Source organism: Paramacrobiotus metropolitanus, unplaced genomic scaffold (genome assembly GCF_019649055.1).
Source record: "Paramacrobiotus metropolitanus isolate TYO unplaced genomic scaffold, Prichtersi_v1.0 Parri_scaffold0000003, whole genome shotgun sequence".
NCBI classification, from domain to species: domain Eukaryota; kingdom Metazoa; phylum Tardigrada; class Eutardigrada; order Parachela; family Macrobiotidae; genus Paramacrobiotus; species Paramacrobiotus metropolitanus.
The window spans coordinates 2,662,869-2,678,710 of record NW_026570223.1 but is presented as its reverse complement, the minus strand read 5'-3'; the positions used below and the strand labels follow the sequence as shown (position 1 = coordinate 2,678,710).

Below are 15,842 nucleotides of genomic sequence, written 5' to 3'. Positions count from 1 at the left end.
ACCGACAAAGAGTCTGTCGCCAGATGCACTTGCGAAATCGTTAATGCAATTTTAGCGATTCTTTTCTTTAAGCCAGCTCTGTTGCAATTTTGACTTTTAGGTTTAATTTTTTTAACTTGTACCGTAATTCATTTTTTATCGCCAATGGTATAATGAAGCTTCATGGTTGAGTTAAGCCGTTTTTCCGATATTAGTGATGGGTGATCTTTCTTTGTGCTTAATCGCTGCTGTCAGTTGAAAGTGCGATCGATTGGGTGGTAAAGAAGCAATTAAAATGGAGCAAGATCCGAGTCTGGGTCTTCCTCCCGCTCTTCCCATCCCGAGCTTCGACACAAGCGCCCCGAGCCATGCAACAATCCAGTGGACCGAGGCGCACCCATTGAATAAAGCCTGGTTCTTGCATGTCGTTGCAATGGCAGACATCAAACGAGGTAAGAGTTAAGACGTTCGCACTGAAGAACGCACGAGTACTGTTAGTGTAATGCAGCTTACGCTTCTGAGTTAGTACCTACAACTTATTTCTGCTGCACATTTACGATACGGGTTGCCAGATTCGCATTTGTAAGTTCTTACGTGCCGTAAGAACTTACAACTTAGTTGATGTTAATTGTGAAATCCCGAAATTTGCCCGTCTTGTGTTATTGTAAACTATAGATTTCAAAGACCGCCAGGCAGAAGCAGACGAAGCTGTGGATGGCTTTGAGGTATGGCAGTTCAGCGATAGTGTGATTGATAAAGGGTTTCGTTCATGTATCACATTAAAATTTTGCCATTTAGCGTGTAAATTGTAATGGAGAACTGAAAAATCTGATGTCTGTGAGGTTGTGATGGGCATTTGAATTTCAGGCGATCAGTGGGACGTTTGTGACTACACAAGTCGTAGAACGAATTATCCATCTCAATTTCAAGATCTTAAGCAGTCTGCAGCCCAAATTTGTTCAGGAGGATCAGCAGAATGTGAGTTGTCGCTTATGCAACAACGTGAAACATTAAAAGATGTTTTGCCCTACGCTTGCAGGCCCTTCGACGAACGATTGTGCGTCTGGTGCATCGTCTGGCACTACTGGAAATTGCGAGACCACTGCATAACGAACTGTTGAAGCAGCTTATTCCTCTGATTGCAGTAAGTCGTTTGTTATGTCTGAAGTTTTGTTCAGTTTATTGTATTTGTTTGTTGCTGTAGGCTGACAACGAAGAAGTTGGGATTCTTTGTCTGAAACTGATTTTGGAAATTGTGAAATTAGCACGTTCCAGTGCTTTGCAGCAGGCACCCACAGCTATATTTTCCAATCCGCTGGTAAATTAAAAGACTTACTTGCATTTCCTTTCACTATTGATGATCATTTTACTGTTCTGCAGTTGTGCTCGTTCATTGTGGACCTCTTGAAGCGATGGGCAAAATTGCCTGTCCTGGTGGAAAAGATCAAGAATTTGGGCAATATCGAAATCCCCCTGACTGCTGACAATGTTGTCGATATTAATAATCTGGCTGAGCAGTTGCTTTGCTCTGTGGAGATTACACGATCCAATCGGGACGAACCAAACGTCAACCCTAATACTGTAAGCAAAGAAGATTGCGACGCTTCCTGCAACATTCAGCTATAAAAACGCCAACTTGTTCTTCAGATTTTCGTATTGCCAAAAGCCACAAATTCGCTGCGGTTCCTTGCCGAAAGTATATTTCTTATAATGTATACGCAGCAGAATATCAGGCCGAAGATTGTCGAAATGTATCCCCAGTTTGGACAGGATATTGTTACTGTCTTGCGAGTGGATTTCAACGCGGAAGAGTATGTTCGCAATGGGATGTGTTGGCAATAGTAGAATCAATATTGAAATGAACCTTTCTTTGCAGAATCGAGAAGTACATTCAGTCGTTAACGGAATCTCTGGATCAAGCCCGTGTTCTGGGAGCGTATCATGAATTTATGTTAGCTTACTGCAAAGTGCCACAACTTTTCGCATACGTAGTGAGACATTTTATGGTGAGCACAGTCCACAGATATTAACAACAGGTTTTGAAAATTTTGAGTTGGACTGTTATTTTCGGATTAGCCATCAACCGACCAGGCTACGATTATTGGCGCTGGCATTGTCAAGCTGCTGACAATTTGTCCGAAGGAAATCATTTGGGGACGGAGAGATGTGTGCGGCGCTTTGAAACTCATCGCTCAGTATGCGTTGCTTTGTATTTGATATTTAGAATAGCTGCCTGTGAGTTTGTTAATAATTTTTTGACAGATCTGATTATCGAACTGGATTGATTCCATACATCCCGCAGCTGGTTGATGTGGACTTTCTTGTCGGTTCGGCCAGTGGCTCGAAAGATATGCTGAAGTAAATCAAAACGATAAATTCTTGCTTAGTATTAGCGATAACTATGGGTATTCTGTTTTTGCAGAGCACCAGCAATTACGATAGCAATGGAAGCACTGCATTACCTACGCAGCAATTTGTCGTTCGCGACATTCGAGCAAGTGACGGATTTGTGTATCTCGTATTTTTCGGATCGCACACTGGGATTAATGCTGCATATGAACGTTCTGCGGACTGTCAGCACCAACCTCTCCGAAAGCATGGTTCAGAAAGCACGCGAAGAAAATAAGCTGGAGGAGTGTCGGGGTGTTATTATGAAGATTTTCAGCATGCTCAGTCTGCGGTTAAAAGTCATGGTCAAATACTCGTTACCTGTATATAAAACGAAGTAAGAATTAGAGGAATGACACAGTGAAGTAGCATAATTTTGGGTTGCTTGTGAAATTAATGCTGTTATATTTCAGAGCTAAAAGTGCACTGGCACAAGGTTCAACCGTGGAGCCGACGGAATTAACTGATAACGCCTCGCAGAATCTCCATGAGCAGCGCGGATTTTTACGGGCCATTTTTAATGCCGTTAAAACATTTTTGTGGTGCGTCCGGGAATGTGGTGCGGAAGGCCAGCCCAACATTCGAGCGGAGGATCTTAAGATATTCACCCGAATCTGCAAATACGGTGTTCAGGCAACGGAATTGTTTGTTGTTGGTATTCCCCCGCATTCGAAATCAAACTCCTCCATCTCTGCACGACCATCGGAGAAGGAATTTACAGAGCACGTTGCTGACGCAATGAAGCAGTTTCCTCTAGACATCTACCGGGATATCTTTCAGCATATATTTTGGCGCTTTTTGGAGTTATTTAAAGTGAGAATAATTTGATCAATATGACTGACAGTTGCCTTGAAAATGTATTTTTCAGGATGATCAACTCCAGCAAATTTTGAGTGCATTGCTGAATTGTCTTTTGCCGTACCCTGGCTTTTCGGGCATTACAACAACCACAATGTTGGACGTGGCGATTCCTCGATTTCCGGAGCTGGCGGAAGCTGGAATGGAAGTATCATCCTCCGTTCTTCAGATTTTTAAAATCCTGTTCGGTGCGGTATCGCTGTATCCTAAGGAAGTCGAGCAGTACTTCAAGCCTCTGGTGCAGAAGATCTTCCAGCAAGGGTTTTATTTGGCCATGCGAGCACGAGATCCAATTAATTTGTTCCTTATGTTCCGAGCATTCTTCCGAGCCATGGGTGGCGGGGGGCACGAAGTATTATACCAAGATTTCCTGCCAAATTTCCCGATGATTCTCCAAGTGTTGTGTACTTTCCATAGTCAGCGACAGAAACCGAATTTCCGAGACATCTTTAACGAATTGTGCTTAATTGTACCTGTGCGGCTTAGCACTTTGATGCCCCACATTAGTTTACTGGCTCCGGCGATATTGACTGCCATGCAGGGAGCACCACAATCCGTAACGCAGGGCCTTCGTACATTAGAACTGAGCATCGACAATATGCAGAGCGACTACCTTTATGAACAGCTCGAGCCTGTGAAAAAAGACCTGATGAAGGCTCTTTGGAATATCATGATGACTGGTAGCAACCAAATGCAAATTTCGGCGCTGAAGTTTCTGGGTAAGATTTGTGGGCACGCCTTGAAAGCTATCAGGGAACCACAGCCGCTGCACCCCAAAACGATGGAGGATGAGCTGGGACCTTGTCTAACGCTGCAAATGCCGGTAAGAGATTTTGTTGAAGGCGTAATCTTTTTGCTGCGTAATGTGAGGCTGTAAGAAAATTAAATGAAAGGAAACGTAGTTTCGCATATTTGTTTTTTGTGGAGTTGCGCGTTTGTTTGTTTTTAAATATTCTTTTCTCTAGGCGGTACAACCAGTACAAGAACCCCTGCAGTTGCCGTTGTACCGTTTAATCGAAGAATCGTATAAGATATTGCTGGAGCCCACCATCGATCCCACTATTCGAAGTGCCGCCTGGAATATTGTGCAGTCGTTCCTGTTGGGGATTATTAGACCCGATACAAACATGCAGATGTTAGAAAATTTGCTGCATCATCCTAGGTAATTTGCTGCATCATCCAAGATACATTTGACGAATGAGTTACCTTTCTGCTACCTCCAGGTTTCGTGTTTGACTGTATAAAAGTGGTGTTTTCAACAGTTTCAGACACAGTGAAAAGCGGATGTTATATGTGGTCCACCAGAACATCAATCTGGACACTCCGTATCCGAAATGTGTGGACGAGAAAAACCGATTTGCTGTTCAGATGTGCCTGCAAGGTCTGATGGTGGCATGCGCTACAAAAGACTTCCAACCGATTGCCGTACCTTTAAAAACGAAATTGGTTCGCCATTTCTGTTTAATGGCAATCGTTCAGCAGCACAGTAAGATTTTTACGGCTACATAGCAAAATTCTAACATGTATGCCGGAGCGAAGCGTTGATAACGGTAATTTGTGTATTTTGAATCAGATTTCAAGTCAGAAAGTAAAACTGACGCCGGGTCCCCTCGAAATTCGCATCCTGGCGATGCTATCGATCCATATGTGATGTTGGACGCCTTAATTTTTGTACTGGGCCAAGAAGAACCTGCCATCAGTAAAACGGCCAACGCTGCAATTATGTTGATTCTGGAAACGCTGAACGCAGTGTATGAGGATTTGAAAAATTGTGTGGGATTACCGTACCTCGGTTACCTGTATGAGAAGTTGCATTCACTGTGCTATGACAAATCGTGGTGTTGCAAAGCTGGAGCGTAAGTGTGAATGTTTTATCTAGTGCATCTTGTTTGCATTGTAATTTTTTTGAATTTTCAGACTGTCTGGCCTGGACAAACTTGTCGTTTACATGCCGTGCACGTGGACAATGGAAATGTCTGCATTACTTACACGCGCGCTTATGTTTGTTTTACGGGATAGTTTCCAGAAGGTGTGTTGCAGTATAGGTGTAATGTTTTGGTCGTCTGACTTTTGTGTGTTTCAGATGACATACGGGATCATCGATCAGGCAAAAAAGTTATTGGAGCGCATCTTGAATACGGTATTGAAACCGCCGGGCTTGGACGCTTTACCACAGGAAATTCAAAATCTCCGGCAACATGCCCTGCAGGAAATCATCCGAGAATTTATTCCGAATACGATATGTGTGGTGGATGATGTACGAAAACAGGTGAATCGCTTTTGTACTATTTGAGTTAAGAATCTAAAACGATTGTAGCACTCGGTGACAGTATTACGGACACGACACGAATTGTGGTGTGTTCTTAAGAGTAATTTGTATGTCTAGGCAATGGACGGCCTGAAATTTATCGCGGAAGCACTGCATAAGCCTCTTGGTGACGTCCTCGAGCCTCATAAAAAGCTCCTTATAGAATTCGTTCCTCCTAAGGGAATTTCTAGTCTGAAATCGTATCAAATGGCTCATCAAACTGCTCTGCTGGAGGCCAATGAGTTCTTCTTGACTCTCTCCCCTCCTGTTGTTGCATACGATCTGAACAAGGCGGAAGATTACGAAATAGTCAGAGAAGTGTTGGATTTTGTGATATGCGAAGATGAGAAGCTGCAAAAATCGTACCCTTGCTTCGATCCTAATCAGTATTATCCAGTCAGTTTTCTGCCCTTCCGAATAGCCGCGTTTAGTAAGTCTTTATAGTGGTTGTAAAAGTGTTTTAAGCGATTTAATGTCTTTGTAACGCATTGAAAAATGCGGTGCTTCACACTGGCTGTTCTGAAAATTTTAAGGGTTTCACTCTGTTTATAGAGTTCCTGACGACCTTTGCCTCGGTGCCATCTATCTCTGCAGCTGTGCACCTGGTGCTTTTCAATACACTCTCCCAAGGGTCGGAAGAACTTCTTGACATTACGACAGAATGTTTGAAAAAATTTGCATCGCTTTCCAAAAGCGGGCTGGATGTGGTGACTGCCCATATCGCTTCTTGCTCCGAAAGGCTGAAGAATCCTGCATCCTGGAATAAGGACCTGACGGACCGGTTAAGTCGTTTGCAGACCGTATATCCGCAGTTGTTCACGGATGAGTTTGCTACCATGACGTATGCAGCACTGCAGCCCAGTCTGGATATTGCATCGGAAGAACAGAAAGAAACACCACATATTTGCGATGGGGTTAAGAAGTGTGCGCTGATGATAACCTTACTGCGTCGTACGGCAAAGGAACCGGAGAAGTATGTCTCTAATTTGGTGGACCTGGTGTCGACAACAGAAGAAACGCTGATGTCTCGGAACGGACGACAGCTAACAAATGCGTTATCGGGATACCTGACTGGATACGGTGCGATGGTGGTGGACTTATTTTTCGCGGAAGACAGGATTCTCACTCCAAAATGGACTGAATTCTTTGAGAAGCTGCTAAAGGGGAAGGATGATTTCGCGGCTGAGTTGAAACAACAGCTAACCAGCGGAAAGTTAGCCTATATTGTACGGCTGATCACGTTTGGCGATGATTATGAAGCGAACTGGCGACGATTATCGGTTGGTGTCCGGATTCTCTACTTGCTGACCAAACGCGATCCACAGTGGCTAATTGCGAATCAGGAAATTATTGGGCTCCTACGCTCAGTCTGGAATAATCCGTCGTATCATGCTAAATTGCGGAACACTGCCAATCAACATCATGACACGTGGGAGTTGTCTGTGAAGTTTCTGGTACTCCTGATGCTGAATGTTCGCATGCATGGAGAAGATTTTGATGCCCTTTTCGAAATGACACGGCATTCGTCGCGATCGATCGCGGAAGGAAGTCGTTGGCGGCAGTTTGTAGAGTGTCACATTGTTCTGAGTCTTTCGCCGAAACATCGCCGCGAAATGTTCCTTAAATGGCTGGAGTTGGTGAAGCAACGAAAGTACAGTGATGAATATTTGTCGGAAATCTGTGATTTGATTATACAGCCGGTATTGAAGCAGCAGTTTATGCAGCCCACTGCGGATCAGATGATTAATGACACCTCAAAGACGGCTACTGCAGGTGCTGCACAAGGTAACCTTATCAGTATCACCGTGGACGCGTTGCTGAATATGGAATTTTTGCTTAAACTGTCGGATATTCTGCGTGTCTCCATACTAAAGCTGTTTGCACTGTTCACCGAGCAAGGAGAAAATTATTTTCCGGAACCGAAAGTGGAAAAGGACAAGCTGCTGGCTCGCTTCTGCTTGGTAGCTTGTGGATTGCTTCAAAAAAGAGAGCAGGAACATATTCAGATTGATGTGGGAACGATTTTTCAGTCTCAAAATTTGTTAGCCCAAATTTCCATTCGGTATACTATTCCCCAATCCTTTTACATGACGATTTTGCGGAGCCTGTTTACTGGTGGAATGATGGAACGGGGATCGAATAAATCTGCAATTGACATTCTCTTGCCGAATATGATCAGCCGCACGACGGATGGCGCGATGTTATGCTGCAGGTTCCTCCGGCGATATGTAACGGACGATATGTCTAACTTGTCGAATAATTCTGTGATTTTTTCCGCAATAGTGCGGCATCATCTGGCGCTGTATAATTATCGAGGACATTTTATTGGGATTATGGTACAGAATTCGCAGAAGTTTGGCTTGGTCACGACCACCCAGATCGAGTTAAAGCGGACAGCTGTGGAAATGTTGGAATGTATTGTGCACTGGGAAGCCATACGGAAGGGAGTCGATGTGGACGGCGCAGACGGGGAGGGCCTCTTCGGTGGTACACACAAAAATGTACCGAAGCGGCGGCCAAGTATGGTCCCCTTGCCGAAAGATGATAAGCCTTTGGATCAGAAGATGGCAGACAGTATTGCCAATATTTTATTGCGATTGTCCTTCATGTTCGGTGAGACAAACCCGATGGAATCGTTTGGAAGGAAGTGTATCCGAATCCTTAAGTTCTTTATGAAGAAGGAAATGTATTCCACCGCCGATGTCAAGCTGCAGTGGCTGGATAAAGTCCTCAATCCCGATCAAGCGGCGAAACACAATACCGCCGACCAAGGAGGACAGGTATTTTTATTAAGGAAACTTTTTTTACACTTCTGATTTCTGACTTATGGTTTTTTGCATTTGTAATTGTAGGCTGCATCGAGTAATGTGTCGGGAATTTGTTTGGCCCTGGAAACGTTAACTTATTTCGTTCCCATCCTCATGCGCTCGCATTGTTTAAATGTGATCCATGATCTTTCTCCCAGTCTGCAGAAAGTGATGCACCAGTACAACGCTCGCATCGCCAAGTGTATGAATCAGTTGGTATCAAAACTCTGCGAGACCTGGCCCGGTGACCCGTCGCAACGCAACCTTCCTTCTCAGCTGGAAAGTTTGTACTCCCACATTATCAAGACCATCCACGAGGGCCTTGGTGAGTACGAGAAAACCACACCGGGACACCCGATTCACATTTTCTGCACCCTGATGCTGCTAAAAGCCACCATGCAGCATGTTCCTTCCATTCTCGAGCGTTTTCTTACGATGATTGTCAACTGTGCCAAGAAGATCACGGATGAGCATCTGGGTATTAAAAGCAGCGGACAACAAGCCCAGACCCAGGATGGGTTGGCGTCGGGTGAATTGGTGGTGATTGTGTTGGATATCATTAAAGTGCCCAAGTTCTTTGATTCCACCTCAGGAAATTCCCATCGACAGTCGATAGTGCAGATTATGAACGACTTAATCAGTCGCGGTACGGATGTCAGAGTGCATAGGGCGTTAATTCAGATATTCGACGACTGGTTGACGGCAGTAGAGAAACAGCCGGAACCCATTTCGTTGTCAGCCATGAAGGCTGCGCCAGTTCTGCCCGTGCCTGTGCCGACCAAGAAAACCAAAAAGAAAAAGAATGAGGAAAGGTCGGAAAGTGAGCCGTCGTCCGTGGATGTAAAGAAAAAGAAGAAGAAAAATATGAAGGATGTCGTTAACGAACCGATTATGCCGCCGGCCTTGCCGCCTCCCCCGGAAGATGTGCAGACGTTGTCGCACAAGGACTTGTCCGGTACGTTTCATATACCGTATTTGATCAAAATAATGTGAATAATAACGTGTGTGGAACATCCAAGTTTTTTATGTGGGCTAATTTTGCTTTAATTGACCGCTTATTTGATGTTACAGCACTGATCCTGAAGCTGCAAGTTCAGCTGGAGCGTAAATTTCCAGACGAAATTGATCTACAGACGAAGTACACCAACTTGATTTACAAGATTGCTTTGTCGGATGACAAGCGTATTTTGGACCTGCAGCAGCGTTTGTTTAATTCCTATATGTATGGCCTACGACACCCGGATCCAGAGTGGCGGAAAAAGTTCTACACCATCTACAACAACGATTATCCTAAGCATCTCTACGATCGCCTGACCTGTCTGTTTAATGGTTTTAACTGGGATATGTGCAGTTACACCTATTACATCGGATTCTGCATCAACAGCATCCTGGACGTTGCCAACAATATCGACAGCGGTGTGACCATTGCAAATGGAAAAACTATTCAGTCTGTCACGGCCAGTGTACCAGATGCGTCGGCTTTGCAGACAGGAACGGCAAACCAACGCGACAAGGCGAATTTGAATGAGAGTTTCTCGGAAAGTTGTTCGGACAATGGCACTGTTGATTCACTAATGGACGAAACACCGAAGATGAAGTCGCTTTCGGTGGGTGTATTGGTTGAGAAGGTGTACAAATTGAACGAGATGACCAAAGCCGCTTCGGCGCGAACACTATTGGAGGGAGTGTATCAGCTGTGTAACTCCCGAAATCAACTGGCGCATGATGTTTGGACGGCTCTGATGCCGCAAATTTGGAAGATTTTAACGGGCGAGCAAAAAGAAGAAATTGTGGGCGCTTTCAAGTATGTCCGAATCTTATGTTTTTTTAATATAAACAGGCACTGATATGCTGAGCGTCTTTTTGCGATACAAAATTTGTTTAGGTTTAAGTGTGAAAGAGAATTTTTAGAAGCTTTTATGAAGTAGTTGATTTCGAGCTACAAACTGTTCTGATTTGGTTGTTTTTTAGAGCCTACTTGATGCAGCATACCCACCAGGCACAGCGGGACTTGGCCCATTTTCCCATCCAGGCCATGTTCGATGCCATGAGCAAGTGCGAAGGCGCCCAGTTCAAGCTGCATCCAGTGGCCGTGATGTTTTTGGGAGAGCGACAAAATCTGTGGTATCGATCGGTGTTTTTGTTAGAAGAGATGGCCATTCCGGCTCCCGTGTTGGTGCCGAATCAGAAGGGCGGCAATAAAGCTCTGCAACAGTCACCGTCCGATAATGACCCTGCCGCTGCTATGAATCAGCTGGCCCGCGGGGCCCTGTGGATGACGGATGAATCCTTGGCGCGGATGTACTCGGCATTGGGTGAAGATGATTTTATGGCGGCAGTCTGGCAGCTGCGTGGATTAATCACACCGAAATCCGATCCCCAGGTTCCGCGACCGATGCCGGATTTTCGATCGGGATTGGGCTTTGAACGCCAGGGAATGTACTATGATGCCAAAGAAAGCTATGACAAAGCCATCGATACGTTCCTGGTGGAGTACCGCGATAAGTCAGCGCCGGATACGCATTTTGGTGAGCTGCAGATTCTGACCGAACGCTATGCGGAAATCCTGCGACAGCTGAATATGTGGCCAGCACTGTACCACACCGCGGTTTCCGAGGCGCTGAATAATCCATCGATGGCGCTGGAGGCCGCATGGCATCAGGATTTATTCGACGTGGTACCGGCTCTGCTGCAGAGTGCTGGGAAACAGTGTCCACCTCGCGAAGAATTGAATTTCGGTTTCTGTAAAGCATATAATGCCATGCATAAAGTACTGAAGGAAGGCTTGAACAGCCCACCGTCAGCCTACAAGGATGAAGGAGTCGATAAGTTAATTGATGTACTGCAGCAAATGTGTATCAAAATGTGGCGTCACCTGCCAAAAACGGGAACGATGGCACATCGTCCACTTATTGAAGTATGTTACTTTTTACACATAACTCGTTTGACTTTATACTGACCATGAGGTCGAATAACATGGTAGGAAATCATAATAATCACAATTTATGGTTTCCGATGTTGCAGATGGCATGTCGTGTCGGCGATCTGAAAGAGTTGCTTGGTATTTTACCGGTAAGTATAATTTCAATATGAATCTATGATCGTATGGTGTAGCGTTTTTATTCTTTTACCAATATTTAGGCTTTACACAGCGCACAACAGTGTAATCTGCACCACGTTGGCTCGCTACGAAATATGGTGAAAAACTGGAAAGTGCGTGTGCCAAGTTCTGGGGATGATTTGCGCTTCTGGGGAGAAATTACAGATCTCCGCTCGCAAATCCTTACCCACGTGATTAACTTGTCCACCGAAGTATCACATGCCTGTAACAATTTGGACATCACCAACAACCTCACCGCATTCCCGATCATGTCCATCCATACGATCTCACAGAATCTGTTTAATTTTTCGAAGGCTGCCAGATTGCAGCAGCTGCCGCGTTTCGCAGTCGAAATTCTTAGCCGGTATGTATGTTAATGGGTGTCCGTGTCGTCTTGTGCCTGTGGGGTGATCGGTTGCTTAATTAGTTTACGGCATTTTTACTTTACGTAGCAGTGTTCAAACACTACCGGTGGTTCCGCTGGTGGACTGCTTCGAACGGGTCCGCAACCATGTGATGGCCTGCTTGGATCTCTTCAGTCAGACGGGGAATCGGGATGATCTCTTCTCGGCACTGGAAGCCATTGAAGGCGTTACGACGTCATACTTCACCAAAGAAATGAACTCGGAACTGGGCTCGCTGCGTGGTCAAGTCGCTATGAAACTGCTAAGGTAATTGATGGTTCTACTGCATGAATTGCTAAACTGCTTTTGTCCTGGTGTGGAGTGCAGACGCGATTTGCAGATTAATTGTTCTTAACCGTGATAGGTACAAGCGAATTGGATTTGTGTGGTAGATTTTGCGTTATTTCTGATGAGTTTGGCGTTTTCTTTATAGGCCGGAAGACGGACAGCGGTTACTGTCGAGCGCCGTGCAGCTTTCCGAAAACTGCTGGGACGGTTGGCTGAAATTTGGAGATTATTACGAAGAGGTAATTTAACTGCAGTGCTCAAAAGAATATTTTGACTGCATGCGGGTTTTTACAGCTATTCTACAAAAATCCCGCGGATCTATCGAATGCCAAGCGGGCGGTAGTAGCGTACATTTTTGGCTCGAGAAGCCACACCGAAGCGACAGCTCGTGAATGTTGCGCCAAATTGTTAGCCTTGCTCAATCACGACGATGCCAGTGGAACTATCTCTGCTGCCATTGATGAAGCTGGAAACAGTAAGTTTTGCGGGTTAAATTCGAGAGCTCTTATTTTATTATTAGTCTTGCTGTTACCGTTGTGTATAATTGTTTGATAACATTATGGATATATTTGTGTGCGTCTTTCGGGTTTTATATTCCCTATATCGTGCACTGTATCCATGATTTGGGCATTGTTACGGTTGTATTGTTCGCAGATGTAACTCTGGTTTTTATTTCAGTAATACCACCCAGCACTTTAGTGTTTTGGGTTCCCCAGTTGATCCATTTAATGATGCGCGATGAAACCGCCCAAGCCTCTTTTAACTTGCTAACCCACGTAGCCAAGGGCCACCCGCAGCCGGTATTCCTGCACGTTCGCACGTATTTCCGGCTAATGAAAGTGGTGGAGCTCAGCAAAGATTCAACAGCTCCTATGGGCGTCTCCTCCTCCACTGCGCCCACGCCGGTGGAAGTCAAGCAGTTGAACAAGCGGCGACGTAATCAGCGCGATTTGCCTCCGTTGCCCTTGGAAGAGAAAATCGATCTGGACGCAGCCCACGTGGCCGACGGCGCCATGGTACGGGCGTCGAGTTTCGTCATGAACTGCGTGAATATTGTCCGGATCATCTCGGAGACACATCCGGTCCTGTGCAATGCCCTGGAGAATTTCACGACGCAGATTATGGGGATTACTATGGCCGCGGATCGGTGGCATGAAGATCTGTTGGCGCATCTCATACAGGCCCTGAAGAAATGTTATGCGCTGGAGTTTGAAAACCGGGATAAAGTCATGCAGGCCAAAATGACACCGTCGATGATCCAGTGTATGAATACGATTGTCAGGAGTTTTGGTACAGGTGTGTATCAGGAACCGGGAGGCGCCGCGGGGAGTGTGCCGAAGACACTGGGCGATGTCACATCCGAAGCCATCCAACGACGAGCGCAAGCGTTGCAGGTACAGATAGAGCGTACAAATTTCTTGAAATTAAATGTCTGTCATCTTCGTTTGCATGTGTAGACGAGCTCGGAGTATAACAAGCTTCGCAAAGATTTCGTTAAGGATTTCGACTGCACTGAAGCGGAGAACCTGAAACTCCAAACCATGATTTCCAAATTGAAGAAGTGGATCCGCACTTTCGAAAAGGTGATCAAATCGCATCCCGGATACACGTATCTGGACATGCATCATCGTCAGCTGATCAATTTCACCAACTTCACGGCGGAAATGGAGCTACCCGGTGACTTTACCATTCAGCGGAATCCTCACATTAACCGTGTCATGCAGATCCTGCCACGAATGGACGTTGTCTTCAAGCATAACATCATATGCCGGAGGATATATTTTGTCAATAATGTGGGCGAGACGATTCCGTATTTAATCATCGCCGACAATGCCAACACCCTGCAGGGAAGAAAGGAGGAACGGATATTACAGATGTTCTCAGCTGTCAATCCAATTTTTGAAGAATTTCCCGAATCGAACAAACGAACGCTGAAGTATTACGTGCCCAAGGTTACACCCATCGCCCCGGCTATTCGACTGATGGAAGATAGCCAGAATTCCGTCTGTATTTGGGATGTGTATAAAAAGTACTGCGATAAGAAGAATATCGATTCAGATGGACCGATCATGAAATTCTACGAACGAATCGTTGCTGTAAGAATTTTATTGTTTTTTAACCATGTTTATGAATTTTTTGTCTAATTCGACGCACCTTTTAATGAGAAATATTTGGCAATTAGGTCATGCACCGAAACAACCAGACGTTAACCAATGCTACGTTGCGTGATTGCTTAAAAGAAACCCAGATTGCGATGGTCCAGCCTCGGGTGTTGCGAGATTATTTTTGGAAACTATACCCGAATGCTGACGAATACTTCTTATTCCGCCGAACGGTAGGTTGTGATTACTGAAGCAAGACGACGGTTCTTTCAGAATGTATTGAACTGGATTTTTTCGGTAGTTTATCCGATCTCATGCCATCCTCAGTATGGCAGAACATCTGCTGCGTTTGACCAAGCTGGTGCCGGATATGATGCACATCCACATTGAGAGCGGTGTGGAAGGTGTTTATTCCTATACATTTGAGATGGACGACAGAACAGGAGAACGCCTAATTCAGCGGACTGTACCTTTCCGATTAACTCCCAATCTGACTGAGATCTTTACGGTGTACGGTGTTCAAGGTCCCTTTCATCATTCGATGGTGGCCGCTGCCAGAGCGCTAAAACTCAGCGAAGCGAAATTCAAGGTACTTAATTCTTTGTCCAACTTTTGGAACACTTCCATAAATATGGAAGAGTTTACAAAATTCTAAATTGATATGAAAATAAGTCGAGCATTCTCAGCTAGGTTGATATCCTGGTAAAGCTTAATGTTCACACAACTCTGATGAACATGTTTAAAAATGAATTGTTTAATGTGGCAAAATTATTGGTTTCTCGTTAGCTGAATTGGTGAAGTTATTTTTGCAGGCGTACGTGAAAACGATTTTCTCCGATGAAGTGACATATTGGATGATCTTCCGTAAAGAGATGAGCAACAGCTTAGCCTTTGCTGACTCCCAGACCACCGATAAAGGCGACCCGCTCCCACCGACACCCTCTTCTTCCGCGCCCAAGTCACTGCTGGAGAAGCAGCTGTCCGAGCCGGATATGCAGAGTTTAGTGCAGCGCGGTGTTAGTCAGGTGCTGGGTGATCTGAATGAACTCGTGCAGTTCCAAGGACACGAGAGTCATGCGCTCAAATTGATCAACATCGCCAAGAGTCCCGATAATCTCTGCCGGATGGATCCGTCCTGGCATCCGTGGTTGTAGACGAACGGAAAATGCGATTTGCCCGATCTGTATTGTTAGGAACTAAGGGGGTTGGTTCAGATGTGTTGGTTTGTTGATATTTGATTGCGATTGAAGTGATTCTGGAAACCGAAACCGTACCTTTACTTTTGTTGATAAGTTTTATTTGTTTGTTATTGGTTATTGTTGTGGTGTAGCCTGCCGGTTGCGGCTATGAGAATTAATATCGTGTCAATGTTTTGTTGGCAGAAGGTGAAACTTGATTGCAAAAAATTAAATTTGTAAAGAAGCAGAAGCCATCCGTGCTGCCAAGCTAGTGCCGACAAGACCAGCTGATTGTCTAAATCATAAATGGTTATGCATACTGGTTCAGACTGCCTGAAGTTGTAATGATTTACAAATGATGATTTGTATTTTTGTCAATATCTGCGGGCATTTTCTGTGCGTCTGGTTTTTGCTTTTTTGAACTGAAAAC

At 45.0% G+C, this 15,842-nt stretch overlaps 1 protein-coding gene across 2 annotated transcripts; it reads left to right on the top strand.

Moving 5' to 3' along the window:
* Positions 1 to 81: 81 nt before the first annotated feature.
* LOC129598846 (transformation/transcription domain-associated protein-like) lies at positions 82 to 15,671 on the top strand. Of its 2 annotated transcripts, none has more exons than XM_055496928.1 (33): positions 82 to 431; positions 655 to 704; positions 847 to 957; positions 1,019 to 1,123; positions 1,184 to 1,297; positions 1,360 to 1,560; positions 1,627 to 1,790; positions 1,856 to 1,985; positions 2,056 to 2,174; positions 2,242 to 2,337; positions 2,402 to 2,704; positions 2,781 to 3,180; positions 3,236 to 4,048; positions 4,191 to 4,387; positions 4,488 to 4,711; positions 4,799 to 5,081; positions 5,143 to 5,254; positions 5,309 to 5,494; positions 5,612 to 5,963; positions 6,086 to 8,313; positions 8,386 to 9,295; positions 9,412 to 10,144; positions 10,312 to 11,257; positions 11,365 to 11,412; positions 11,482 to 11,804; positions 11,896 to 12,111; positions 12,278 to 12,371; positions 12,427 to 12,607; positions 12,811 to 13,526; positions 13,590 to 14,228; positions 14,315 to 14,467; positions 14,536 to 14,823; positions 15,047 to 15,671. In XM_055496928.1, exons 1-33 carry the CDS (start codon positions 275 to 277, stop codon positions 15,386 to 15,388), a joined length of 11,934 nt encoding a protein of 3,977 aa, XP_055352903.1. In that variant the 5' UTR covers positions 82 to 274; the 3' UTR covers positions 15,389 to 15,671. The 2 variants fall into 2 exon arrangements, with proteins under 2 accessions (XP_055352903.1, XP_055352901.1); XM_055496926.1 differs by having other exon boundaries at positions 11,893 to 12,111.
* Positions 15,672 to 15,842: the final 171 nt, after the last annotated feature.